Raw genomic sequence first — 27,472 nt, forward strand, 5'->3', positions numbered from 1 at the left:
ATGGCAACCCACTCCAGTATTCTTGCCTGGAGAATCCCATGAATAGGGAAGTCTGGTGAGCTACAGTACATAGGGTCTCAAAGAATTGGACATGACTGAAGTGGCTTAGCATAAATGCACAGTTTATCATAGAAATAGGAAATGAAACTTAAGAAACATAAAAAAAGACATTGATCATTCATTTTTATCTCTTTATTTGAGAAGCAATACCCTTTCATGACCCTTTCATAGTGTTATTGGTCCATATGGAAAATTTTGTCAGTGGTCTCATATGATAAGTGTGTTTTTCCAAATTAGGGAACTGGTCCAAATATTTTTTCCCACAATGGAAGCTTGTGACAAGGGTGAGGTGATGATAAGGTGAATGTAAGATTAGTGGTTTTAAAATATGCAGATACACGAAGAATCTAGTTCTTGCCTTCAGTTGGGAGCGACATTATTTTCAGTTCAAAAGAACATTAAGAAAAATCCTGCTAGACATTAAAGTCGTATGAACTCCAGTCATGACTGAGGTCACAGTGTTTTAAGATGGATAGAGGACATACTGGGTCCTTTCTAATAAAGTGCCCTATAGAAATAAGCCAACATATAGTTAGATGGACCAGAGCTGGCTGAACATGGTGAGGTATAAGTACAGAATTTGATAGGTATTATAAAACTGTACTCGGTTTGACAGATCGTATTTACATCTGCCAAATCCACCAACAACCAAAATAGGTTTTCATTCTGATTATATGTTTTATCTTTTTAATTAGATTATTAATTTGTTTGCTTACATTTTATGAATATTAATAAAGTCTATTTATTAATGCAGAGTTCCAAAGAATAGCAAGAAGAGATAAGAAAGACTTCCTCCATGATCAATGCAAAGAAATAAAGGAAAACAACAGAGTGAGAAAGACTAGAGATCTCTTCAAGAAAATTAGAGATACCAAGGGAACATTTCATGCAAAGATGGGCTCGATAAAGGACAGAAATGGTATGGACCTAACAGAAGCAAAAGATATTAAGAAGAGGTGGCAAGAATACCCAGAGGAACTGTACAAAAAAGATCTTAACGGCCAAAATAATCATGATAGTGTGATCACTCACCTAGAGCCAGACATCCTGGAATGTAAAGTCAAGTGGGCCTTAGAAAGCATCACTACAAACAAAGCTAGTGGAGGTGATGGAATTCCATTGGAGCTATCTCAAATCCTGAAAGATGATGCTGTGAAAGTGCTGCACTCAATACATCAGCAAATTTGGAGATCTCAGCAGTGGCCACAGGACTGGAAAAGGTCAGTTTTCATTCCAATCCCATAAAAAGGCAATGCCAAAGAATGCTCAAACTACTGCACAAATGCACTCATCTCACACGCTAGCAAAGAAATGCTCAAAATTCTCCAAGCCAGGCTTTAGCAATATGTGAACTGTGAACTTTCAGATGTTCAAGCTGGTTTTAGAAAAGGCAGAGGAACCAGAGATCAAATTGCCAACATCCGCTGGATCATTGAAAAAGCAAGAGAGTTCCAAATAAACATCTATTTCTGCTTTATTGACTATGTCAAAGCCTTTGACTGTGTGGATCACAATAAACTGTGGAAAATTCTGAAAAAGATGGGAATAGCAGACCATCTTACCTGCCTCTTGAGAAACCTATATGCAGGTCAGGAAGCAACAGTTAAAATTGGACATGGAACAACAGACTGGTTCCAAATAGGAAAAGGAGTACATCAAGGCTGTATATTGTCACCCTGCTTATTTAACTTATATGCAGAGTACATCATGAGAAACACTGGGCTGGAAAAACAAGCTGGACTCAAGATTGTCAGGAGAAATATCAATAACCTCAGATATGCAGATGACACCACTCTTATGGCAGAAAGTGAAGAAGAACTAAAGAGTCTCTTGGTGAAAGTGAAAGAGGAGAGTGAAAATGTTGGCTTAAAGCTCAACATTAAGAAAACTAAGATCTTGGCATCTGGTCCCATCACTTCATGGGAAATAGATGGGGAAACAGTGGAAACAGTGTCAGACTTAATTTTTTTGTGCTCCAAAATCACTGCAGATGGTGATTGCAGCCATGAAATTAAAAGACATTTACTTTTTGGAAGGAAAGTTATGACCAACCTAGATAGCATATTGAAAAGCAGAGACATTACTTTGCCAACAAAGGTCCATCTAGTCAAGGCTATGGTTTTTTCCAGTGGTCATGTATGGATGTGAGAGTTGGACTGTGAAGAAGGCTGAGTGCTGAAGAATCAGTGCTTTTGTTGGAGAAGACTCTTGAGAGTCCCTTGGACTGCAAGGAAATCCAACCAGTCCATCTTAAAGGAGATCAGCCCTGGGTGTTCATTGGAAGGACTGATGCTGAAGCTGAAGCTCCAATACTTTGGCCACCTCATTCAAAGAGTTGACTCATTGTTAAAGACCCTGAAAAAGATTGAGGGCAAGAGGAGAGGGGGACAACAGAGGATGAGATGGCTGGATAGCATCACTGACTAAATGGACATGAGTTGGGTAAACTTTGGGAGTTGGTGATGGATAGGGAGGCCTGGCTTGCTGTGATTCACGGGGTTGCAGAGTTGGACTTGACTGAATGACTGAACTGAACTGATTATGTTTCACACTAATACTTGAGAAAGTACAGTTCTAAATATCATAACATACCTTAAGACTTCTTTCCTTACACCATCAGAAACCTGTCTTGGGGGAATGTGTGAGCAGTACTCTGAATGGAAGAGTGATGTCTTTATGTGTCTACAGCCCACATACTACAGAAGTAATGGTGATGTACTTAACCACAAATACACAAATATGTATATGTGGTTATTTGCCCAGGAACCTGGGTGAAATGAGGCAGAGACTGACCAGAAGTTCTTGACCACCCACTTCATCTTTCTCAATTTGTCTATGAGAATGAGGAAGAGAAGACAGGCAATTGAAGACTAATATTTTTATTGTGAATTTTGCAAAATCAGGTTAGGGAACACACAAAAGAGCCTGAATTATGTCTGGGGAGGAGGGAAGGTCAGAATGAGGTGGTTGGGTTGGGGATGTGAGGAGAATATCCCCTTCCATAGTGGATCTGAATCCCTAGTTCCAAGTTCATGATGAGTTGCACCCCAGTTGCCCACCAGTCAGGCTGCTGACTTCTCACCTGATCTAGTCTGTGAACTTGCAGACATAGGGTAAGTTCAAATAGCAGTTATGATCTCTCCACTTGAGATATCCTGGAGAGACAGAGGTGCTCAAGTCAACGGGGCTGGTGGAACTTGAGAACCCAATGGAGAGGAATCCAAGATTCTCTCTTTGAAGCCTGGTTTAGGCTTCAAAGGCCCTCCCTCATCTTCACCAGTGTCCCACTCCATGGGAAGAAGATAGAAAGTAAGAAGAGATGAGAGGGAATGGGAGAAGACAAGCCAATATTATAGTTCCAGCCCAGGAGGATTCCCTGAAGATCAGACCCAGAAATGGCAGGTGAGGGGATGGAAAAGGCTGGACAAAAATGACCTTCTATGTCTCTTACCTGAGCTTCTTGAGAGACTCCCACAGTAGCCAGGGCTTGAGATGGCAGCAGGATCTGTCTCCCAGGCAACATAATTGAGCACATCATTGCTACTCCATTCCCATCCACCAGCATTGGGCTCAGAGCCCTATGGAGCAGAGGATGGAGTTGGGTGAGACAGAAAGGCCTTTAGAATTCTCCTGGTCTGATGCTGTCTGTTGGAATGATTGATTCCCCTCCCCAGCATCACGGAATTATCTCTCTGTTCAAGATAAGCCCCCACAGCTCTCCTCTGGGAAACTCTCCCTAACTCTATTGGCTAATTTCAAAGCCAATAATGTGATAAGCACAGCATGTGTGGACTCAGGGAGGCACAACGAACTGAATTACAAGGTATGCTGTGTGAACTGTGTAAAAGCTTGACAAAAGGCAGATTAATTTTAGTTGGGGACTAGTACCTGCCCAGGACTAAAGGCTCTCACTTTCCCTAGTTATCCTGTGAACCCCAGGGATCTCTCAGGTCTTTTCTGGGCTGGCAAAAGAGGACAAAGAGGGACCTGGGTGGCCATAGCACCTTTGGAAGTAACAGATTAGAGAGATGTAAGTGTACCTCTGTGGGGTCATGGAGCCCAATCCAGATGTCTGATTGGGTATTCAAGTTGTTCCTAATCAATGAGGCCACGAAGGATTCCTCAGCCCCACTGAGCACAGACACAAGATGTCCTGAGTGCCTCTTCTGGCAGGCAATCTGTGTGGGGAAGGGAAATACGCAGGAGGAGCTTGAGACACCACTAGGGGAAGGGAAGGGCCAATGCAGGTGAGAAGGAGTATGTTTGTAAAACATGAGTTTCTCATACTCATCCTCAGGAAACTCTTGAGAATGGAGAACCCCTGGTCCCCAAACCCAGTCTCTGATTTGCTTCTGCTTATCTCCCTTAACTGCAGATCCCAGCACTTACATCTGCATCCATCCAGGTTTTGGGTGTTTTAAACAAGGCATAGCAGTTAGACCTATAGGCCATGGAACCTGAGGGACAGCTGATCCGTGGAGAGGGCAGTTCCTTTTGGGAATTTTCCCCTGGAGAGGAAGAAATAAGGGAGAGGGATGGGGTGAAATGGAGAGAGGGGTTTGGAGGGGGAAGGTGACCTTGGGGAATATTTATGAGGCCAGGGCTTGGGGCGGTGATACCAAACTTCTGACTGCCTCTCACCATTGCCAACACTCCAGGATTTTTTATAAATCATGAACTAGACCTACTAACTGGATGATGATCTCTCTTCTCTTTATTCATTGTTTTTATTCAAAAGTCCAGTCCTTCTCCTCTGAGTTGATAGATCCTCCAATCATTTTCCTTCTACTCATCTCATTAATGACACTCTATACTTTTCTACTTCATCTCTGCACATAAATTACTGAGAAAATAGAAATCACCTCATCCCATTGTCACTGAAACACTAGGGTGCTTCCCACCACTGGTTACCTGAAGGAAGGAGTGATGACTCAGGAATCCAGGCCTCTATGTTGTGTGGGGATACCCCATTACCAGGGGAGGCACAGGAGCTTTCCTCCTCATCTTGGCCCTGAGAAGACACTGGGAACCCAGAGCTAGAGGCAGAGAAATCTCACCTTGGACCTGAGACAGGAGCATCAGGCAGCACAGCAGCATGCAGGACAGTCTGGGGAGGCCCAGGGAAGGCAGCATTGTGTCCGTGAGGAGTGGAGGCAGCTAGAGAACTAAAGGGAGGGTGGTCAGAGGGAGGGTGTGAGAGACCCCCTGTTGTACCTCTTGTCTTTTCCTTCATCTAGTCCCCTAGGAAAAAATCCTTCTTGGTAGCATCCCTCCCCTTCCATGGTGCTGGAAAAAATTAGAAAATCTATACATCCTAGTGCACCTGAGATCTCCCAAGTCTGGCTTCCCCTGGTCTCAGAGCTCCCACATTCTGTGAGGACAAGGATCCTTGTACACCGTCCCTGAAATGTGCAAGGTGAAATCCCTGTCACGGGTCTCATCTAGTCTCGACTCCCACTTACCTCTCTTGCAGGGATCTGCACTGGCTTGTCAGGGCAGAAAAGATTGGGCTTTTATAAGAAGATTTGAGGGAGGGGCACTGAAATGAATAATGGGAAAAAGGAGCCAGGACAGGGGTCAGGGGGACATGTGTGGCTTTAATTTGTGGAGATTTCCACCACAGGCAGGAGATCCTTCCAAAAGCTGGGAATTGTCACAGCTGTTGCTTCTTTTTCTTTATCAGACCAGTAATTTCCCAGGAACAGGTGATGTTTGTGCTTTTTTCATCCTTGCACAGTTATCATGGTCAGAAAAACTTACAGAAATGAAGGGAACCTGGTGGCATGAATTCTGATGTTTAATAGTTGAGAAAGTATGTGACATTGGAGAGTTCGATCTGCCAAGAACTGACTCTTGTTGGTATATATATGAGTTTCATTAATCCTTGTTTTTTAAGATTAAAAAAAGAAACTATTAAGTACAATTTGGGGGAGTATAAGTTTGAAAAAATTATTTGAACTAATGAGTCTTTGTGTGGATCACAACAAACTGGAAAAATCTTAAAGAGATGGGAGTACCAGACCACCTTATCTGTCTCCCAAGAACCTTACATGCAGGTCAAGAAGCAATGGTTAGAACCCAACATGGAGCAATGAACTGGTTCAAAACTGGGAAAGGAGTATGTTAAGACTGTATGTTGTCACCCTGCTTATTTAACTTCTATGTAGAGTAAGTCCGTCATGTGAAATGCCAGACTGGATGAATCACAAGCTGGAATCAAGATTGCCAGCAGAAATACCAATAACCTCAGATATGCAGATAATACCACTCTAATGGCAGAAAGTGAAGAGGAACTAAACAGCTTCTTGATGAACGTAAAAGAGGATAGTGAAAAAGCTGACTTAGAGACAAGGTTCAAAAAACAAATATGATGGCATCTGGTCCCATTGCTTCATGGCAAATAGATGGGGAAAGAATGGAAACAGTAGCAGATTTTATTTTCTTGGGCTCCAAAGTCACTGAGGACAATGATTACAGCTATAAAATTAAAATATGCTTTCTCCTCAAAATGAAAGTTATGACAAACGTAGACAGTATGTTAAAAAGAAGACATACAACTTTGCCAACAAAAGGCTGTCCATCTAGTCAAAGCTATGGTTTTTCCAGTAGTCATGTATGGAGTGTGAGTTGGCCCATAAAGAAGGCTGAGTGCTGAAGAAATGATGCTTCAACCTGTGGTGCTGAAGAGGACTCTTGAGAATCCCTTGAACAGTAAGATCAAACAAATCAGTCCTAAAGGAAATCAACCCCGAATATTCACTGGAAGGACCGATACTGAAGCTGAAGCTCCAGTCCTTTGGCCAGCTGATGCAAAGAGCCAACTCACTGAAAAAACTGATGCTGGGAAAGATGGAGGGCAGCGGGAGAGGGGGCGACAGAGGATGACATGGTTGTATGGCATCACCAACTCAATGGACATGAGTTTGAGGAATCTCAGGGAGATAGTGAAAGACAGGGAAGCTTGGCATGCTGTAGACCATGGGTTTGCAAGGCATTGGACATGACTTAGTGACTTATAAACAACAACAACGGGGGAATTTAGTAAGCATGAAGAATGTGAGCTCAATACAGAAATTCTCGTAGAATTGTTATATTCCAACAAAGGTAATTTTAAGCAAGTTACTATTTTAAATAGGAAGAAAAGTATAAAATATATAAGAATATATCTGATAATGGTAGTCAAGATCTCGTAACGAGTTTTTCAAGCTATAAAGAAGAACTAAATACATGCTGAAATTAATCATGTTTAGAAAGTTTCGATACCCTCAGGATGTACTTTGTTCCTGTATAGATTAATGGAGTGCAATTGGAATACTAACAGAATTTTTCTGATAATCTGATAAACTAAAAATTCATAGGAAAAATAAGAATAGTCAACACATTTCTGAAGAGAAACAATGAAGAATTTTATTTGGCCATGATACAAAACTTCTTACTATAAAGGAGTATGACTGCAGGGAGAGCAAACTTGAGTAGTGTAATGAAAGAGAGAGCCCAGAAATATACTTATTATATGTGGAAATGGGAAATCTGAAGGGTCATTGCCGATTAGAAAGTATAAACTGAAGGATTTGGTTTTAGTGGTTAGCCATATGGACAAAAATAAATCAGATTCATACTCCTTAAAATATAAAAAATAACAACAACAACCAAAATAAAACAAAATCATTCCAGAAGAACTGATGTGAAATATAAAAACCAGCATTTTAAAATTAGAAGAGAATATTTTAAAAATGTGTTTTTGACTTTGATTTAAGAAAGCATGTATTACACAAAAAGCACAAATTATAAAATAAAATATTGCTAAGTATGAATAAATAGCAAAGTTAATAAATAAAATAGCAAAGTTAATATGTCAAAAGCTTTATATTATATATAGATATCTGACAAAGAATTTATTTCTAGAATATGTTTATGACAGTAAAAATCAAGAAAAAGAAGCATAAGTATGTATTTCACTAAAGAAGAAGCAAAGTGATCAATACATATATGAAAGTATGGTAATCTCATTAGGAATCAATTAAATTAAAATCAAAATGAAATATAATTTCACCCCTACCAGATTGCTGCTGGTGGTAGTGTAAAATGATAGAACCCTTTGGGAAAACTGGAATTTTCTTGCATGCTTAATTGCTCAGTCATTTTCAACTCTTTGTGATCCCATGGACTGTATCTCACCAGGCTTCTGTCCATGGAGTTTTCCAGGCCAGAATAGTGGAGTTGGTTGCCTTTTCCTATTCCAGGGGATCGTCTGGACCCAGGGATGGAGCCAGCTCTCCTGAGACTCCTGCACTGGCATTTTCTTACACCCAGATTATCCACTTTTAGGAATATACAGCTTGCATATAAATGCCAGGTAGAATGCATACGCAGGATGCTAATAGTATCATTATTTGTAATGGCAAAAAAAAAAAAAAAAAAAAAAAAAGGCCAAATGTCCATTAACAGGAAGCTGGATGAATAGTTTGTGGTTTAAATAAGCAATATATCTGAGTGAGAGTGAACCACAGTTACAGGCATCAGCATGGTTTAACCTCAAAGCTTTATAATAGGTTGAGAAAAGGATATCAAAATATAGACGATTACAAGCTGTGTAATTTTGTTGTTTTAAACATCAAAAACAAAAATTAAAAATGGATTATGTATGATTTAGGCATATTTACACATGTACTTCCCTGGTGGCTCAGGTGGTAAAGCATCTGTCTACAATGCAGGAGACCTGGGTTCGGTCCCTGGGTTGGGAAAATTCCCCTGGAGAAGGAAATGGCAATCCACTCCAGTACTATTCCCTCGAAAATCCCATGGACAGAGGAGCCTGGGATCACAGAGTCGGACACGACTGAGTGACTTCACTTTCACTTTCTTTCTTTCACACATTTTAAAATATTTTTTATTTATTTATTTATTTTTTAATTTTAAAATCTTTAATTCTTACATGTGTTCCCAAACATGAACCCCCCTCCCACCTCCCTCCCCATAACATCTCTGTGGGTCATCCCCATGCACCAGCCCCAAGCATGCTGTATCCTGCGTCAGACATAGACTAGCGATTCAATTCTTACATGATAGTATACATGATAGAATGCCATTCTCCCATATCATCCCACCCTCTCCCTCTCCCTCTGAGTCCAAAAGTCCGTTATAGACAGCTGCGTCTTTTTTCCTGTCTTGCATACAGGGTCGTCATTGCCATCTTTCTAAATTCCATATATATGTGTTAGTATACTGTATTGGTGTTTTTCTTTCTGGCTTACTTCACTCTGTATAATCGGCTCCAGTTTCGTCCATCTCATCAGAACTGATTCAAATGAATTCTTTTTAACGGCTGAGTAATACTCCATTGTGTATATGTACCACAGCTTTCTTATCCATTCATCTGCTGATGGACATCTAGGTTGTTTCCATGTCCTGGCTATTATAATCAGTGCTGCGATGAACATTGGGGTATATGTGTCTCTTTCAATTCTGGTTTCCTCGGTGTATATGCCCAGCAGTGGGATTGCTGGGTCATAAGGGAGTTCTATTTGCAATTTTTTAAGGAATCTCCACACTGTTCTCCATAGTGGCTGTACTAGTTTGCATTCCCACCAACAGTGTAGGAGGGTTCCCTTTTCTCCACACCCTCTCCAGCATTTATTGCTTGCAGATTTTTGGATCGCAGCCATTCTGACTGGTGTGAAGTGGTACCTCATTGTGGTTTTGATTTGCATTTCTCTGATAATGAGTGATGTTGAGCATCTTTTCATGTGTTTGTTAGCCATCCGTATGTCTTCTTTGGAGAAATGTCTATTTAGTTCTTTGGCCCATTTTTTGATTGGGTCGTTTATTTTTCTGGAATTGAGCTGCATAAGTTGCTTGTATATTTTTGAGATTAGTTGTTTGTCAGTTGCTTCATTTGCTATTATTTTCTCCCATTCAGAAGGCTGTCTTTTCACCTTGCTGATATTTTCCTTTGTTGTGCAGAAGCTTTTAATTTTAATTAGATCCCATTTGTTTATTTTTGCTTTTATTTCCAGTATTCTGGGAGGTGGATCATAGAGGATCCTGCTGTGATTTATGTCTGAGAGTGTTTTGCCTATGTTCTCCTCTAGGAGTTTTATAGTTTCTGGTCTTACATTTAGATCTTTAATCCATTTTGAATTTATTTTTGTGTGTGGTGTTAGAAAGTGATCTAGTTTCATTCTTTTACAAGTGGTTGACCAGTTTTCCCAGCACCACTTGTTAAAGAGATTGTCTTTACTCCATTGTATATTCTTGCCTCCTTTGTTAAATATTTTAAGATGAGGGAAATGATAAACTCAAAATTCTAAATTGTTACCTCTGAATGTAGGGAGAAGAAAATTGTTGGAACTGGACACAGGAAGCTTTAAGTATATAAGCAGTTTTGTACTTTTAAAATATAGTAGTAGTTTATATGTAACTTTGTTCTGTATTTTTCAAGTCTCCTGTAAATGTATTACCATACTTTCATAATTTAAGAAAATAAAAAAATAAAGAGAAAAATATAGTAGTTTAAAAACTTTTTAAATTGTTCTTTTAATCACATATATGATATATGATATTTTTATTGTCTTCCAATATGTGATATTGGAAATGAAAGAAAATGGAATTAAGTAATGTAAGAAGATCAGAAATGACTTTAAATGGTTTTTTTAATTATTGGAGTTAGTCCATAGAAATCAGTCTAAAATGATTGTTGAACTTCAGATATAGGTTCCATCAACATATTGGCCAAGTTATAGTCATCTGCAGGCTTGAGTGGGGATGGACTATCCACTTCCAAGACGGCTCGTTAACTTGCTAAATTTGTGCTGGCTCTTGGCAGAAGGCTTCAGTTCCTTGGCACTTGGATCTTTACATAGAGTTCCTGGAGGGTCCTTGCAATGTGGTGATTAGCTTCCTCCAGCGCAAGTGATCCAAGGGAGAGAAATGAAAAAGCTGTAATGTTATTTAAAACATAGCTTCTGATGTTGCATGTGGTCATTTCTGCAGTATCTTGTTGGCTTCATGGGCTAGTCTAGTCCCATATGGTATGGGATTATATAAGGGTATAGATACTAGGAGATCATTAGGTCTTATCATAGTAGGTTGCTAACCGAGTTGGGACCTGGTACTTTATCAGTCAGAAGTCCTATAAAAGAGGTCTGGTCCATTTCTTTTCTTTTTTCCTTTAGAAGATACTTCTGAATCTATGTAATAGAGACCATTTTTATCTGGGAGGAGGAACTTCACTCAATTCCATCCAATATTCCTCAAGCTTCAAATAAACTTGGGTGAGTGTGAGAGTAGGAGTCACGGTATTTATCTGTGCCAGCTACAGAATCTAATGCCAAAGGACCTACCTATTCAAAATATTCAGTTATGAACTGAATTTATCATTCCTCTCCTGCTTAAAACCTTTCAATAATTTCTCCATTATCTCTTTTTGTGGTTAGCTATTATGACACAGCAAACTATCCCAGTTTAGTGACTTAAAGCACTATCTAATAAAACAATTTATTATTATTTCTTGTGGTTTTGAAAGTTAGCTAGGCTTAGTTATACAGTTCTTCCTGGGGGTTTCTCATACAGATAGCAACTGGAGCTGGAGTCATATGAAGGATCAGTGTCAGTCACATGGAGGACTGGACCTCAAAGATGACCACATACATGAATAAACTTGGAGCTATTATTGGCTGAGACCTTAGTTGGTTCTATTAACTAGCATGTCAACACAGGGCCTTGGACCCTACGTGGCTTGGACCTCTTATAGGCTGAAAGTACCAGGTTAGAAGGACTTTCATTGATGATCAGAACTCTTTAAGGGCAAAACAGAAGGGGCTAGTTTCTTAGAACAGGTTGAGGAATGACATTATGCCATTTATACCATATTCTATTGGTCAAGCATGGGTTTGCATTCCCAGCATCTGGAACATTAAGCACTCAATAATGCTTGTTGTATAAGTTAACATATTTATTCATAAAGATTTTGATAAATATAGCAGCTGCATTTAATTTCTTTTTTAAATATAAATTTATTTATTTTAATTGGAGGTTAATTACTTTACAATATTGTATTGGTTTTGCCATACATCAACACGAATCTGCAACAGGTATACACGTGTTCCCCATCCTGAATCCCACGCCCTCCTCCCTCCCTGTACCATTGCTCTGGGTCGTCTCAGTGCACCAGCCCCAAACATCCAGTATCATGCATCAAACCTGGACTGGTGATTCGTTTCATATATGATATTATACATGTTTCAATGCCATTCTCCCAAATCATCCCACACTCTCTCTCTTCATAATAATACCTTACAGGTGCAAAAGACCTGGATTTTAATTTTACATCTTTAATATTTTATTTTAAGGAAGTAGTTTTATTCTCCTCTCCTTGGATCTGTATTTCTGTTTTCTAGTGAAGATTTTGTATGAAGTGGACTCTAATATATGTTATATAATTCTTTTTTTGGTTGGTATACTGTAATAGCATGAAAATGGGTCAAAAGACCCACTGAAAAATGCTTACTATTCTCATATTAAAACCTTAGAGACTCTTTAGGGTGGCCATCTTCTTGCCTTATTGCACCAGAGGAATCATTTTTGAGCAAGCTTTGGGAAAAATATACTATCATGAAACCAGTCTGGAAATGGAGACATTGCAGATTATTTTCACTCTGATATTTAGTATCGGCTGCTAGAAACAACTTATTTCCAAAATGCAAGTGGACACCTGCTGGGCTCCCCTTGCAAATTTGCATAAGTGGAATGTATTTATAGAAGCATTACATAATATTTTCAACTAAATAATTTTATTCAAAGTGTAGTAATTTGTTAAATTTTGTGAGCTTAACCTCCATGGAGTTTTAGAAGAAAGAGCACTCTGCCTGAAGTATTTTACATGGGAACTGACATGTATATGAAAAATTAGCAGGGAAAAATCTGAGTATCAAAGGACACATTCTTTCAGGATATATTTCAAAAATTAGTAGAGCTTGAAAACTGCTGTATGTTTCAATTCCTTTTTGTTCTAAGAGTTAATTTGAGTCCAATAAGGAGGGTGATATTATATATATATATATATATATATATATATATATATATATACACATACATACATACATATGTGTATACATATCAAGACACTAGAATATGAGCTAAATCAAGAACAGAAGAGGCACTATAGGTCAATGCATAAATATGTTCTATGGAAGCGACTGCTCTAATTTTTAGAGACTATTTTATTAAAGGAAACAAAAAAGAAAATAACAAAGAAGGATTAAAAACAGAAAGAACACAGTTCAGATAACCTGAAACCCCTCAAGATATCTGATTTTGTGGATCAGTTGGAGTTAAAAACTCAGACTAGAGGAAAGATTTGTTCCTTAGCTTCATATTTCATGGTGTGAAGTGGGAAGAATAGAGAAAATTTCATTTCATAGAAAATTCCACTCAAAACACAGTGTGTAACATCCAAAGCCCTCTCTCTCTCTCTCTTTTTTTTTTTTCCTCACTTCCTGCTTCATAGATCCACCTTAGTTGCTCAGGGGAGAATGGAGGCATAAGCTTCTACTGTACTTGAAGGAGGATCCAGAGTTAGATCAGAGGCAAAATGGAGACACCAACCTGAGGTCCTGGTTAAGATGAAGTAAATAAGGTAAGGGGCTTCCACAGTAGCTCCAATGGTAAATAACCCACCTGCCAGTACAGGAGTCATAAGAGACATGGGTTCTATCCCTGGGTTGAAAAGATCCCCTGAAGAAGGGCATGGCAACCCACTCCAGTATTTTTGCCTGGAGAATCCCATGGACAGAGGAGCCTGGTGGGCTACAGTTCATAGGGTTGCCAAGTCAGACAGGACTGAAGTAATTTAGCATACACACAGGTACCCTAAACTAAGTTGTAGACAGAAAAGGAATGCTGCTGCTAAGTCACTTCAGTCGTGTCCAACTCTGTGCGACCTCATAGATGGCAGCCAACCAGGCTCCCCCATCCCTGGGATTCTCCAGGCAAGAATGCTGGAGTGGGTTGCCATTTCCTTCTCCAATGCGTGAAAGTGAAAAGTGAAAGTGAAGTTGCTCAGTTGTGTCCGACTCTTAGCGACCCCATGGACTGCAGCCCACCAGGCTCCTCCATCCATGGGATTTTCCAGGCAAGAGTACTGGAGTAGGTTGCCATCGTCAGGAATAACATGTCTCAAATCTGGGATCGATCCAAGACAACTGAGGGGTGTCAGGGGAAAGTGGTTGTTTCATTCTGAGCCAGAAAACTCCTGAGACAAATTAAGTGGACAATACTTTCATGCTGTGGTGAAAAAAGCCAGCCCCTGCCCTCAGGCAGTACTTGGAATTACATGACTCTACCAGAGTAGGGAACCTGGGTGTGTGGAGTGGCCAGGGAGGGAACATGGGGATAAGATTCCCAATAAGACTCCTAGGCTGGAAGCTATCTGAGACAGGATTTGAATGTTTTAAGTTAGCAGAGCTATTTTTCTTACCTCATAAAGTTGTCTGGGTATCCAGATGCCCATCCCCATGCATGTTTGCTGCCAGGCCAGCCCAGACAGTGGACTAATCAGTTAGGCAGTTAGTTGGGTTCTTAAATCAGACAGACCCATCTCATGGAGTTGAGATAGGAATTAAATAAAATAATGTACAGCAATCCTTAAGCATAGTGCCTAGCACATGCAATCACATAATGAATGGCAGCTAATTATAATGTTATCTTCAGTGCCTGGTAGTGTCATAATAGATGCTCAATAATTTCCAGTGGAGTGATGTAAATGCATATATATGATCTACAGATACAGGTTATGAAGTGACTCCACTGAATCATTTCTGTAGCTTCCCAGTTAGTTGATTTATTCTTTAACTTTCAACAATGTTCTCTAGAGGACATCAACCTACCAATGCTTTTTCAGCCTTTGTAGTTTCTTTATATCCTTAAATGCAATGAGACAATGCTTGTTTTGTAGAAGTATTCAGAAGTTACTAGCTCAGGAAAGCACTTTACTCATAAATTCAGTGTTATCAGAGAATTACCAAACTGTTTAATGCAGAAGCTCATCTGGTTCTGGTAGGTGGTGGTTTATTCTCTAAGTCATGTCCAACTTTTTATGACCCCATGGACTGTAGCCTGTCAGTCTCCTCTGTCCATGGAATTTCCCAGGCAAGAATACTGGAGAAGATGGCCATTCCCTTCTCTAGGGGATCTTTCTGACCCAGGGATTGAACCTAGGTTTCCTGCTTGGCAGGTGGATTCTTTACCACTGAGTCACCTGAGAAGCCCTCATCTAACTACCATTTATTCAGCAGTAATTTTGTGCCTGAGATTGGACTAAAGAGCTCTATGCAAATAGTCAATTTAATATCAGATCATCATTATGAAACAGCTATGCTTATCCTCATTATCACAGAAGAAAATGAAACTTTGGAAAGGTTGAACAACTTGTTCATGGTTTCTCTAAAGTAACTATATGAGGATTAAAACCCAGAAAGCCAAAGTTCTGCTCTTCATCACTGTTACCCACTTCCATGGAGAGATTTTTTTCTTAGTGTATTGGTCTTTGCTGCAAAGTCACTAACTTCTGTACCATGGGAGAGGAGATATTTTTTCTAAGATATTTAATTTACCATTGGAATGAACTTGACTGTTAGAAGACCAGAAAGTCTTATTTCTTATAAACATAAAGAGGTTTGAAAACACAAGGGAAAATCTGTGACTAAGGGCTGTGTGGGTTCCTTGCTAAGCTACATTAACTTAATGGACCCTAAGAAAAAGAATGCTTTCAGGAGAGTTACCACAGTCTCTTTACTTATTCAAATACAATATCATCAATTCCTTGATCTAGAAAAAGACTGCTACTGTTCCTTTCCTCCCTATAATAAGGCATCCAAAGGCTGCAGTCCCAACTTCTCTCTAATTTAGACAATTGTCAAAATTGCCAAAGCATCCATTATTTTCTTTTATCCTAAAATGTACCATGTACATTAGGTGGGGCAGCTCTTAATTAACTCCACATAACAATGAGGAAATTCAGGGACAGGGAGGGAGCCCAACTTAGTCTATGTCACATTGCACATTAGTGACCAAGTCAGGTTGAGAACTGAATTCTACTCCTGGATTCTTCCTTCTCAGTACTAAACCCCACACTATTTCACTTGAATTGAAATATCTAAGCATTCAGCAGCAATGACTGAAATGCTGAAAAGATCCAATTAGTTGCTCTCTGATACATGATACATTTTTGAAAGGTTTCACCTTGGTTGATGGATTCATTAATTTTAGAACATCTTATTTACTTTCTGCTAATGGAATTTTCAGCAGATTAGTTATCTTTTCTAAGCTTCATGCATAGTTTAAGTGTCATTTTATGTAAAGATATTTACTGCATGGAATATTGGTCTAATTAATTCTTGAGAGCAACTAGGAATTGTTCTGTTATTTTTGTCTGCAGTTACAGTATAAGCCTTAACAATGTCCTTCAGATTTTTTGTAATTATAGGTGTCCACATATGTGAATTTAGGTGCATATGTATCCAGACATAGGTTCAGAATACTGGATTTGCTTTGTTGAAATTAAGGCATGTGTTTCAATTTTTTTTAAGTGATACATTTCTCTATAATTGTTCCAGCTTTAGGTACTATTGGGCTTCCCTAGTAGTGCACTTGATAAAGAATCTGCCTGCAATGCAGGAGAGCTGGGTTCAATCCTTGGGTTGGGAAAATCCATTGGAAAAAGAAATGACAACCTACTCCAGTCTTCTTGCCGGGAGAATTCAGGGACAGAGGAGCCTGGCAGGCTACAGTCCATGGGATCCCAAAGTCAGACTAACTTTCACTTTCTTTCACTTTCTAGGTATCATTGTACAAGAGCTCGATTACAATGTATCTAGGGAATCTTTCTGTAGTGGGAAAATATGAGAAATAGCATGCCTACAGAACACATAGAAAAACTCACAGAGGCCAGGCTTTCAAATCCAGGACAGTACATCCAAGGGATAGGTGCAAACAGAGATCCATTAGATGCAGCTTTCTTCATCCAGGGCTTCCCTGATAGCTCAGTTGGTAAAGAATCCCCTTGCAGTGCGGGAGACCCCAGTTTGATTCTTTAGTTGGGAAGATCCTCTGGAGAAGGGAAAGTCTACCCACTGCAGTATTCTGGCCTGGAGAACTCCACGGACTATATAGCTTATGAGTCACAAAGAATCGGACACGACTGAGCGACTTTCACTTTCTTCATCCAAGAGGATAGATTGAGTATAAATGTCAATTCAGGCTTCTTTGGTGGCTCAGATGGCAAAGAATCTGCCTGTGATGTGGTAGACCTGGATTTGATCCCTGGGTTGGGAAGATAACCTGAAGAAGGGAATGGCTAACCACTCCAGTATTCTTACTTGGAGAATTCCATGGACAGAGGAGCCTGGCAGGCTACAGTCCATGGGGTCACAAATGGTCAGACACAAATGAATGACCAACACAATACGTTGGGATCTGCAGTGCTTTTAGACCCAAGGAATTTGTACTGAATTCAGAGGATCTGAAATAATGTAAGAAATGCCACCTGTCTTGGGGAAAAGAGTTATCAGTCATAAGGGATAGACTATAAAAAGTGAAATAAGAATCTCTGCTAAATTCAGATGCGAATCATGAAGCAAAAGTTGAAATTCAGGTGATCCTAATAATAGTACAGTGGTCAAAGCAAGGGTAATTTGTCTTAAGCGCAATCTGAAGATTTATTACAAGTTCTTTTAGGCTCAAAGCTGGAAACGTACATTTGGATTGCCTAAAAATGTCTGTCTGGGGAGGCCTTACGAATAGCTGTGAAAAGAAGAGAAGCAAAAAGCAAAGGAGAAAAGGAAAGATATAAACATCTGAATGCAGAGTTCCAAAGAATAGCAAGAAGAGATAAGAAAGCCTTCCTCAGTGATCAATGCAAAGAAATAGATGAAAACAACAGAATGGGAAAGACTAGAGATCTCTTCAAGAAAATCTGAGATACCAAGGGAACATTTCATGCAAAGATGGGCTTGATAAAGAACAGAAATGGCATAGACCAAACAGAAGCAGAAGATATTAAGAAGATGTGGTAAGAATACATAGAAGAACTGTACAAAAAAGATCTTCACCACCAAGATAATCACGATGGTGAGATAGTTCACCTAAAGCCAGACTTCCTGGAATGTGAAGTCAAGTGGCCCTTAGAAAGCATCACTACGGACAAAGCTAGTGGAGGTGATGGAATTCCAGTTGAGCTATTTCAAATCTTGAAAGATGATGCTGTGAAAGTGCTGCACTCAATATGCCAGCAAATTTGGAAAACTCAGCAGTGGCCACAGGACTGGAAAAGGTCAGTTTTCATTCCAATCCCATAAAAAGGCAATGCTAAAGAATGCTCAAACTACCGCACAAATGCACTCATCTCACACGCTAGTAAAGTAATGTTCAAAATTCTCCAAGCCAGGCTTCAGCAATACACGGACCGTGAACTTCCTGATGTTCAAGCTGGTTTTAGAAAAGGCAGAGGAACCAGAGATCAAATTGCCAACAACTGCTGGATCATCAAAAAAGCAAGAGAGTTCCAGAAAAAAACATCTATTTCTGCTTTATTGACTATGCCAAAGCCTTTGACTGTGTGGAATACAATAAACTGTGGAAAATTATGAAAGAGATGGGCATTGCAGACCACCCGACCTACCTCTTGAGAAACCTGTATGCAGGTCAGGAAGCAACAATTAGAACTGTACATGGAACAACAGACTGGTTCCAAATAGGAAAAGGAGTACGTCAAGGCTGTATATTATCACCCTGCTTATTTAACTTCTATGCAGAGTACATCATGAGAAACGCTGCACTGGAAGAATCACAAGCTGGAATCAAAATTGCCGGGAGAAATATCAATAACCTCAGATATGCAGATGACATCACCCTTATGGCAGAAAGTGAAGAAGAACTAAAAAGCCTCTTGATGAAAGTGAAAGAAGAGAGTGAAAAAGTTGGCTTAAACCTCAACATTCAGAAAACGAAGATCATGGCATCTGGTCCCATCACTTCATGGGAAATTGATGGGGAAACAGTGGAAACAGTGTCAGACTTTATTTTTTTTGTGCTCCAAAATCACTGCAGATGGTGACTGCAGCAATGAAATTAGAAGATGCTTACTCCTTGGAAGGAAAGTTATTACCAACCTAGATAGCATATTAAAAAGCAGAGACATTACTTTGCCAACAAAGGTCCATATAGTCAAGGCTATAGTTTTTCCATTGGTCATATATGGATTTGAGAGTTGGACTGTGAAGAAAGCTGAGCGCCGAAGAATTGATGCTTTTTTTAAAAAAATTATCATTATTTTACTTTATTTTACTTTACAATACTGTATTGGTTTTGCCATACATTAACATCAATCCGCCATGGGTGTACACGTGTTCCCAATCCTGAACCCCGTTCCCCGCTCTCTCCCCATACCATCTCTCTGGGTCATCCCAGTGCACCAGCCCCAAGCATCCTGTATCCTGCATCGAACCTATACTGGTGATTCGTTTCTTATATGATATTATACATGTTTCAATGCCATTCTCCCAAATCATCCCACCCTCTCCCACTCCCACGGAGTCCAAAAGACTGTTCTATACATCTGTGTCTCTTTTGCTGTCTCACATACAAGGTTATTGTTACCATCTTTCTAAATTCCATATATATGTGTTAGTATACTATATTGGTGTTTTTCTTTCTGGCTTACTTCACTCTGTATAATCAGCTCCAGTTTCATCCACCTCATTAGAATTGATTCAAATGTATTCTTTTTGGTCCATCAGCAGACGAATGGATAAGAATTGATGCTTTTGAACTGTGGTGTTGAAGAAGACTCTTGAGAGTCCCTTGGACTGCAAGGAGATCCAACCAGTCCATTTAAAGGAGATCATTCCTGGGTGTTCATTGGAAGGACTGATGCTAAAGCTGAAACTCAGCACTTTGGCCACCTCATGAGAAGAGTTGACTCATTGGAAAAGACTCTGATGCTGGGGGGGACTGGGGGCAGGAGGAGAAGGGGACAACTGAGGATGAGATGGCTGGATGGCATCACTGATTTGATGGACATGAGTCTGAGTGAACTCCGGGAGTTGGTGATGGACAGGGAAGCCTGGCGTGCTGTGATTCATGGGGTCGCAAAGAGTCGGACAGGACTGAGCGACTGAACTGAACTGAACTGAACTGAAGATAGTGTATAGAACTACTAAAACACTGGACGCCTTTGTTAGATTGGTCTTGAGTCTGAGATGGAAAGAATCAGAGTGGAGAACGTGCTCTTTTGAAACTTCCACGTTCTCTCCCGTTTCAGGCACTTGACACAGGTCTTTCATTCACTCATTTGCTTTTTCCTTCATTCTTTTCCCCAGCTTGTTTCCAGTTATCATTAAAGTCTACCTTAAACATCACTTTCTAGGAAGATCTTTCATGAAGTCCTGTCTAAATGATGTTCTTCTGCCGTGCATTCCCATAGCATATAGACTCTTTGTGCTTTACTGCAATCATTTACTCCATCATTTCAGTTCAGTCTCTCAGTCATGTCCCAGTCTTTGTGACCCCATGAACTGCAGTGTACCAGGCTTTCCTGTCTATCACCAACTCCTGGAACTTACTCAAACTCGTTTCCAGTCTATGATGCCATCCAATCTTCTCATCCTTGGTTGTCCCGTTGTCCTCCTGCCCTCAATGTTTCCTAGCATCAGGGTCTTTTTCAGTAATTCAGTTCTTTGCATCAGGTGGCCAGAGTACTGGAGTATTTACTCTATACCTATTAATATTTTTCCCTCTGGGCTGTGGGATCAGTGAAGGAAGAGACTACAGTTTTCTTGCTTACTGCTATGCCTCAATCCTTAGCATTGGGTCTGACCTGAGTCTGAGCCACCTAAAAGCCATAAGTTAAGAGATTTTTTCTAATGCTATGTGGTTATAATTATCAGAGCTGAGGCTAGAACTGGGTTTTCTGATTTCTTATCTACCTGAGTTTCAGTCTGGATAGCAAAAAGAATTCTCCAGTAGAAGACTGGTGTTCTAAATCCAGAATACCATTTGGCTTGCATAGATAAGCAATGAATTCAAACTTAACTTCTTTGGTAACTGAGAAGTTATCTTCTTGAGATATAGTGTTCTCATGACCCTTTCTAGTTCAGAGGACTGATACGAAAATCTAGTGGGATCAATGCTGCAAAAATGCTTTTAGGAACATATGGATGTCATTAACATTATCCTTTACAAAGTTCTCTACATCTGGTTTCAGCTGCATTTCATGAGATCAGGTGTGTGTGTATGTATGTATGTGTATATATATATATACACATATACTCCTTGGTGGCTCAGTGGTAAAGAATCTGCCTGCAATACAAGACACCCAAGTTCAATCCCTGGGTCAGGGAGATCTCCTGGAGAAGGGCATGGAAACCCACTCTAGTACTCTTGCCTAGAGAATTCCATATCCCTTGGACAGAGAAGCCTGGCAGGCTGCAGTTCTTAGGGTCTCACAGAGTTGGACACAACTGAAGTGACCAAGCAGCAGCATATAAATATGAATGTGTGTGTGTATATATATATATGTACACACAAAAGTTGCAGTCGAAACAACCCATGACTCACTCAAGTTCAGTGGCAGAACTGAAATTGGGTTCTAATTTCTTCAAAACAATATAAAAATTATAATTTGGTCATTTTTAATGGGAGGATAATTTCTTTACAAACGTGTGTTGGTTTCTGCCATACATCAACATGAACCAACCACACATATATGTATGTCCTCTCCCTCTTGAACCTTCCTCCCACCCCACGCCACTGCTCTAGGTTGTCGCAGAGCACCGAGTTTGAGTTCCCTGCATCATACAACAAATTTCCACTGGCTGTCTATTTTACATATGGTAATGTATAAAACTTTAGTCCTACTCATTGTGGTGAACGTTTATATTTTTCTACTAAGTGAAAGAGGTGGATAGCTCCACTTTATTTTATTAAGAGGAAAGACCAGTAAGGGCTTGAGTTCTTGAATATTTATTCTCTAGCCTCCTGTGTCTTAATATCTGGTTTGGGGAAAGTCAAGAATTTGACATTGAATTTCACCAGCAGCTCATAAATGCAGGTCCTTAAGCTGCATGAATGGGCATCAGTGAAACTTTCTCCTCTGCCAAGGAGATGACTCACAGTTCAGCACTATTAATGAGTACTAACGAGTGGTCAGGGACATTGCTTTCAAATGGAGAAGGCAGCAGGAAAAACTCCAAGTGTTTGAATAATGTAGCAGAACATGCTTACCTTGGTGTTCTTGGCTTAAGCTCAAGGCAAAAGCAGAGATTCTCCAACCAGTGATTATAACCATTTATCACCATTTATCTCACATATAAGCTGTGTCTCAATGATACTCTAAAATGTATTTTAACCTTCTCACAGGGGGACAGTTGAAGATAAACTGAGAAGCTTTTTACCTCTAGGTATATACTTTATATATGCTTTAAATAAAGTATTAAGGTTCTTTTATTCACCTCATAAAATCAGGAATGCAGCAAAAAGCAGCCATGGAGGAAGTTATTGGCTGGAGTTTATTTTAGTGAAAAGTTTATTTACTAAACTTTTCCCACCAGCTAGTGATAGGCATGCATGTGGTGTTAGGGGAGCAGTCTATTGCACGCTGTTTTTCTTTTACCTAGAAGAAAGGTTTGAGGAAGAATAAAGAACTGAGATTTTCAGGTCAAGGATGAGTTTAAATGTAAGCTTTTCCAGTTTCTGGTTATGTGAGATAAAGCAAGTAACTTGATGTCTCTACATCTGTTTCATTAGCGATAAAATAGAGTCAATATCTCAAGATTCCTCTGAGAATTAAAGAGAAACATTGACTTTCTCGGCACAGCATGAGGGCAATGAGGTGGCACAGTCCTTTGGATCAAATTATTCTGATGTTCACAAGCTAGTTCACTGCCGACTGCATGTCTGAGTGCTGCTCATGTCATCTCAATTTTAGTTTTTAATTTTTTTTTCTCTCCATAAAATGGTGATGATAACATCTACCATGCAGGCTTCTTTTTAGGATGAACAAACATTTGCTGCCACCTAACAGCTTTGGAATCATAACTCATCTTCCAGCATGCTCTGCCCACTCTTTCCTCCCATACCCCTTTGGACCATCAGCCTGAGGTGCTTGTGCTGCCTCATTGAGGCCCATGGCCATCTGTCACATCCCACCATCTCGTCTAAACTTCTCCAGCTGAAATCTATCTCTGGGACCAGAATTTGTTCATTCTTGGTCCCAATTATAGACCCCTTTTTGTTTCTTTGAGGTAAAAATTAAGTATTCTTTCAGATTAAATGCTAAAAAGATATTATAAGACTAAAAAAAACATCAAAAGCTCTTTATGGAGACATCATTCTTTATGCAAGAAGAACAGTCTCAAAGTGTGCTCATTTTATCCTCCATGGCAAACTATCTGGGAATTTTTTTTCTTTCTTTCTCTCTGTGTATACATATTTAGACTTTAGGTATCTATGAAGGGGATGGTTTTCCATGGATCTTTAAAATGGGCCACACAGAATGCTGATATGACATCAGAAATCTGGAGTTCATTCAACATTTATTTGGCTAGTATATGTGTAGCTCATCATATTTAAACTGTGTTTTTGTACATGGGAATTTCTGGATGTGACTGGAGGACCTGTAACTTCAACCTGGATATCTTTAATCATGCATTTGAATTATAATTGTGGATTCCCTTTAGAAATAAAAATTTAGATCTCACTAATTTCTGACCACCTCTGCTGATGTAGGGCTTTCTGCAAACTCCCTATCCTTCATGCCACCTCAAGAGCTTCTGCAAGTTTAAGGGGTACCTCATGAGGGCCGGTGGGTAGGCCCATGCTGCAATTCCAATTTCTAGTAAGGAGTCCACTGAAGTCTCCAACAGGGCATTACTGTTGATATGTAGCTTGCAAATGGTCAAGATCACCAGTGCTCACAAGACAGCCCTCTAGACCTGGATGTGGACTATGTAGAAGCACGTGCAGGGAAGATGGGAGAAAGATGGATCTCCCTACTCCAACTTACATCCTGTGAGAGGATTTCCAAAGGAGTGCCAAGGCGCCTACTTCATTGAGATGGCCCCTGCTTGAGACGTACTATTCCAATGCTTTTCTACTGAACAAGAAGTTTGTGTGACTAGACAGTTTTCTCTTTCTCTGAATCTGAGTCACAGGGTTGGGGCAGGTTTTGTGAGATGATCATGGTGCTGTATTCAGCGTCTCTCCTTTGCCCTCATGGTGAAGGCATTGTGAGAGTCAGATATGTCTGCCTGATCCTCTCTTCTTGGTAAGTCTTTCCCAAAACACTCCTTCAGTTCAGTTCAGTTCAGTTCAGTTCAGTTCAGTTCAGTCGCTCAGTCATGTCCGACTCTTTGCGACACCATGAATCGCAGCATTCCAGGCCTCCCTGTCCATCACTAACCCCTGGAGTTCACTCAGACTCATGTCCATCGAATCAGTGATGCCATCCAGCCATCTCATCGTCTGTCGCCCCCTTCTCCTCCTGCCCCCAATCCCCCCCAGCATCAGACTCTTTTCCAATGAGTCAACTCTTCCCATAAGGTGGTCAAAGTACTGGAGTTTCAGCTTTAGCATCATTCCTTCCAAAGAAATCCCAGGGCTGATTTCCTTCAGAATGGACTGGTTGGATCTGCTTGCAGTCCAAGGGACTCTCAAGAGTCTTCTCCAATACCACAGTTCAAAAGCATCAATTCTTCTTACCCTACTATAAATAAATAAGATTGTTTGGCCTGAGCATTTCCATATAGATGCTGAGACACATCTGAAGCCAAGCTGTAGGTACAATTTAGGCTCAGTCTGATACTTGGGAGATAAAGCTGAAATCCAGGATAAATTCTGTGTAGTTACCTTGGTAGAGGAGTGATATGAATAGGAGTTAAAATGTGTCATACCTTCTAGAGATGGGAGACCAGTTAGGAGCTGAAAAATGCTCTGTGGACAAATGTGTACCTACCATCACAATAATAGTAATGATGCTTGCATCTGATTTCACTGTCTTTTTATTTTCCACTGGTTTCCTAGAAAATGGATTAAAGGAGGGATAGGGTCAGATGGATGCTAGTAATCCAAATTCCCTGTGACAAATCTGAACTTTAGAGAGGAAACATGACTTGTCCAAGTGTACATATCTGGTGAGATATAAAGCACACTCAGAATCTAGGTAACAGTGATATATGCACCTAGCACTTCACCGACAAAAGTCTGAATAGTCATAGCTATGATTTTTCCAGTAGTCATGTACAGATGTGAGAGTTGGACCATAAAGAAGAATGAGAGCTAAAGAATTGATGCTTTTGCACTGTGGTGCTGAAGAAGACACTGGAGAGTCCTTGGACAGCAAGGAGATCAAACCAGTCAATCCTAAAGGAAATCAACCCTGAATATTCATTGGAAGGACTGATGCTGAGGCTGAAGCTCCAATACTTTGGCCACCTTATGTGAAGAGCTGACTCATTGAAAGAAACCTTGATGCTGGGAAAGATTGAAGGCAAAGGAGAAGGGGACGACAGAGGATGAGATGGTTAGATAGCATCACAAAATTACTGGACATGAATTCGAGCAATCCATGGGGATGCAAAGAGTTGGACTTGGCTTAGTGACTGAACAACAACAGAAGACAATTAAGATTAAAAGTGGAAAGAACTTTGATTATGGATATGCTAGTTTAAGGTGTGTTGGTAGAAATTCCAGGAGGACATGTGATACTGAAGGTCAGAAACAAGGTTAGGTTTAGATTTCACAGTGAAGCATCTACTTGACAAGATTCCTGAATCCATTGGTGTGGGTGACTGAAGGAAAGAGCTAACCTATAGTGCTGAAATGGTCAAAGCCTGAGTGTCTGTGAGATGACAAGGAAGATAGCAAAGCAAGCAAAGGCAGGGCAAATAACGCCTTTTGCCATGTGGGCAAAATGCTGAGCTATTTGTGAATCCACATGTCTCTTCAACCATATCAAGGCTCTTCAAGGGCAGGAACTGTGTCTTTGCCTTACTTTTCATATACCATAGTACTTAGCACTGGGCTGGGCACAGAGGACTTCAAAATGAGAGGAAAATAGGCCTCCAGATAACAACTTGAATTCTCTAGCCCCAAATGTCTATGACAAGTAAAATAATGTAAATAAATATCAAGACTGTGTGATTTATTGTTCCTTGTCATGCTTCAGAGAAAATCATCAATTATTAAAAAAGAAGCAGAAGTTTAAAGAATGTTAACTTGCTACAAAAATGTCCAAATACAAGGATAACTCAAACGGACACTTAAACTCTTTTAGCACAGAGGCAGGAAAACAATCTGCTTCCTCATCCTGCTATCACTGTGGGTTCAGTGTCAGGATGCATCCACGTGGCATATTTATTGACCTTTGAAATCACATTCAACACCTAAATATTTCCTGGCACAGCTATCTCCATTGAGCCCCATTATCAAGGCTGCTTTTTTATAGCCTGAGCTTGCTGTTTTATCTTCAGCCTTTGAGACTCTATTATCTCAGAACCAGGAAAGGACACCTCATCAGCAGTGGAATAGTCATCTCAGAAACGATGGCCAGAGGCAGAAGGAGTGGGGGATGGATAGGCCCACCATCTGGAAGTTTGAAAGGTTGTTTTTCCTCTGCTGAATTCCCTTGCCATAAATTTACTGAGTCTTAGCATTAGGGCTTCCCAGGTGGCTCAGTGGGTAAAGAATCAGCCTGCAATGCAGGAGATGCTGGTTTGATTACTGGATTGGGGAGGTTCCTTGGAGGAGGGCATGGCAGCACACTCCAGTATTCTTGCCTGGAGAATGCTATGGACAGAAGATCCTGGTGGGCTACAGTTCATGGGGTAGCAAAGAGTTAGACACGACTGAGTAACTAACACACACACACACACACACACACACACACACGATTGGAAGATACACTAAATTTGATCCAAGGCAACTCTGTGTAAAATCTAAGTACCATCTGTGGGGAAACTTAGTCTCCTGAGACAAACATTTTGATCCCAGCCCCAGCTTTTTGTCTGCCCCACATTCTGGGTTCACCCAGGACAATGAGACAGGACATCAAGGGTTCTGGCCAGGAATGAAGGACACAGGAGGATGACTTTGGGATAGGATGACTTTGGGATAGGATGACAACAGCCTAATCTTACTTTATCACTGCTGATGCAAGAAGGATGTGGCAGGTGTTCTGGGGAAGAAAAGCAAAGCTTGTCTCCCCTCAGTTTGTCATAGCAAAATGCAAGATGTGAGTAATTAGTCTCTGCCAAGCTCTGGAAGGGAAGGAGGGTTTGAAGCAAATTACCAGGCAGTCAGCTCAAGTACTTTATTTTCTTTGAAGAAAAGGACTTAATTTTTTTTTCTTTTTTTCCTCTTT

At 40.2% G+C, this 27,472-nt stretch overlaps 1 protein-coding gene across 1 annotated transcript; it reads right to left on the minus strand.

Moving 5' to 3' along the window:
* Window positions 1–3,147: 3,147 nt before the first annotated feature.
* Window positions 3,148–5,193, minus strand: LOC128056653 (lithostathine). Its single transcript, XM_052649458.1, has 5 exons — window positions 5,118–5,193; window positions 4,450–4,568; window positions 4,101–4,238; window positions 3,512–3,638; window positions 3,148–3,215 (listed from the first exon to the last, which is right to left on the minus strand). Exons 1-5 carry the CDS (start codon window positions 5,191–5,193, stop codon window positions 3,148–3,150), a joined length of 528 nt encoding a protein of 175 aa, XP_052505418.1.
* Between the last annotated feature and the right edge of the window lie 22,279 nt (window positions 5,194–27,472).

The sequence above is a fragment of the Budorcas taxicolor genome, chromosome 11, assembly GCF_023091745.1.
Source record: "Budorcas taxicolor isolate Tak-1 chromosome 11, Takin1.1, whole genome shotgun sequence".
NCBI lineage: Eukaryota > Metazoa > Chordata > Mammalia > Artiodactyla > Bovidae > Budorcas > Budorcas taxicolor.

Coding starts and splice junctions, on each gene's coding strand:
- LOC128056653 (XM_052649458.1), bottom strand. CDS start 5,193: ATGCTGCCTTCCCTGGGCCTCCCCAGACTGTCCTGCATGCTGCTGTGC. Junction 4,569..5,117: donor GCTCCTGTCTCAGGTCCAAG/GTGAGATTTCTC, acceptor CTTCCTCTCCAG/GGGAAAATTCCCAAAAGGAA. Junction 3,639..4,100: donor GGCTCCATGACCCCACAGAG/GTACACTTACAT, acceptor TCTGCTCCATAG/GGCTCTGAGCCCAATGCTGG.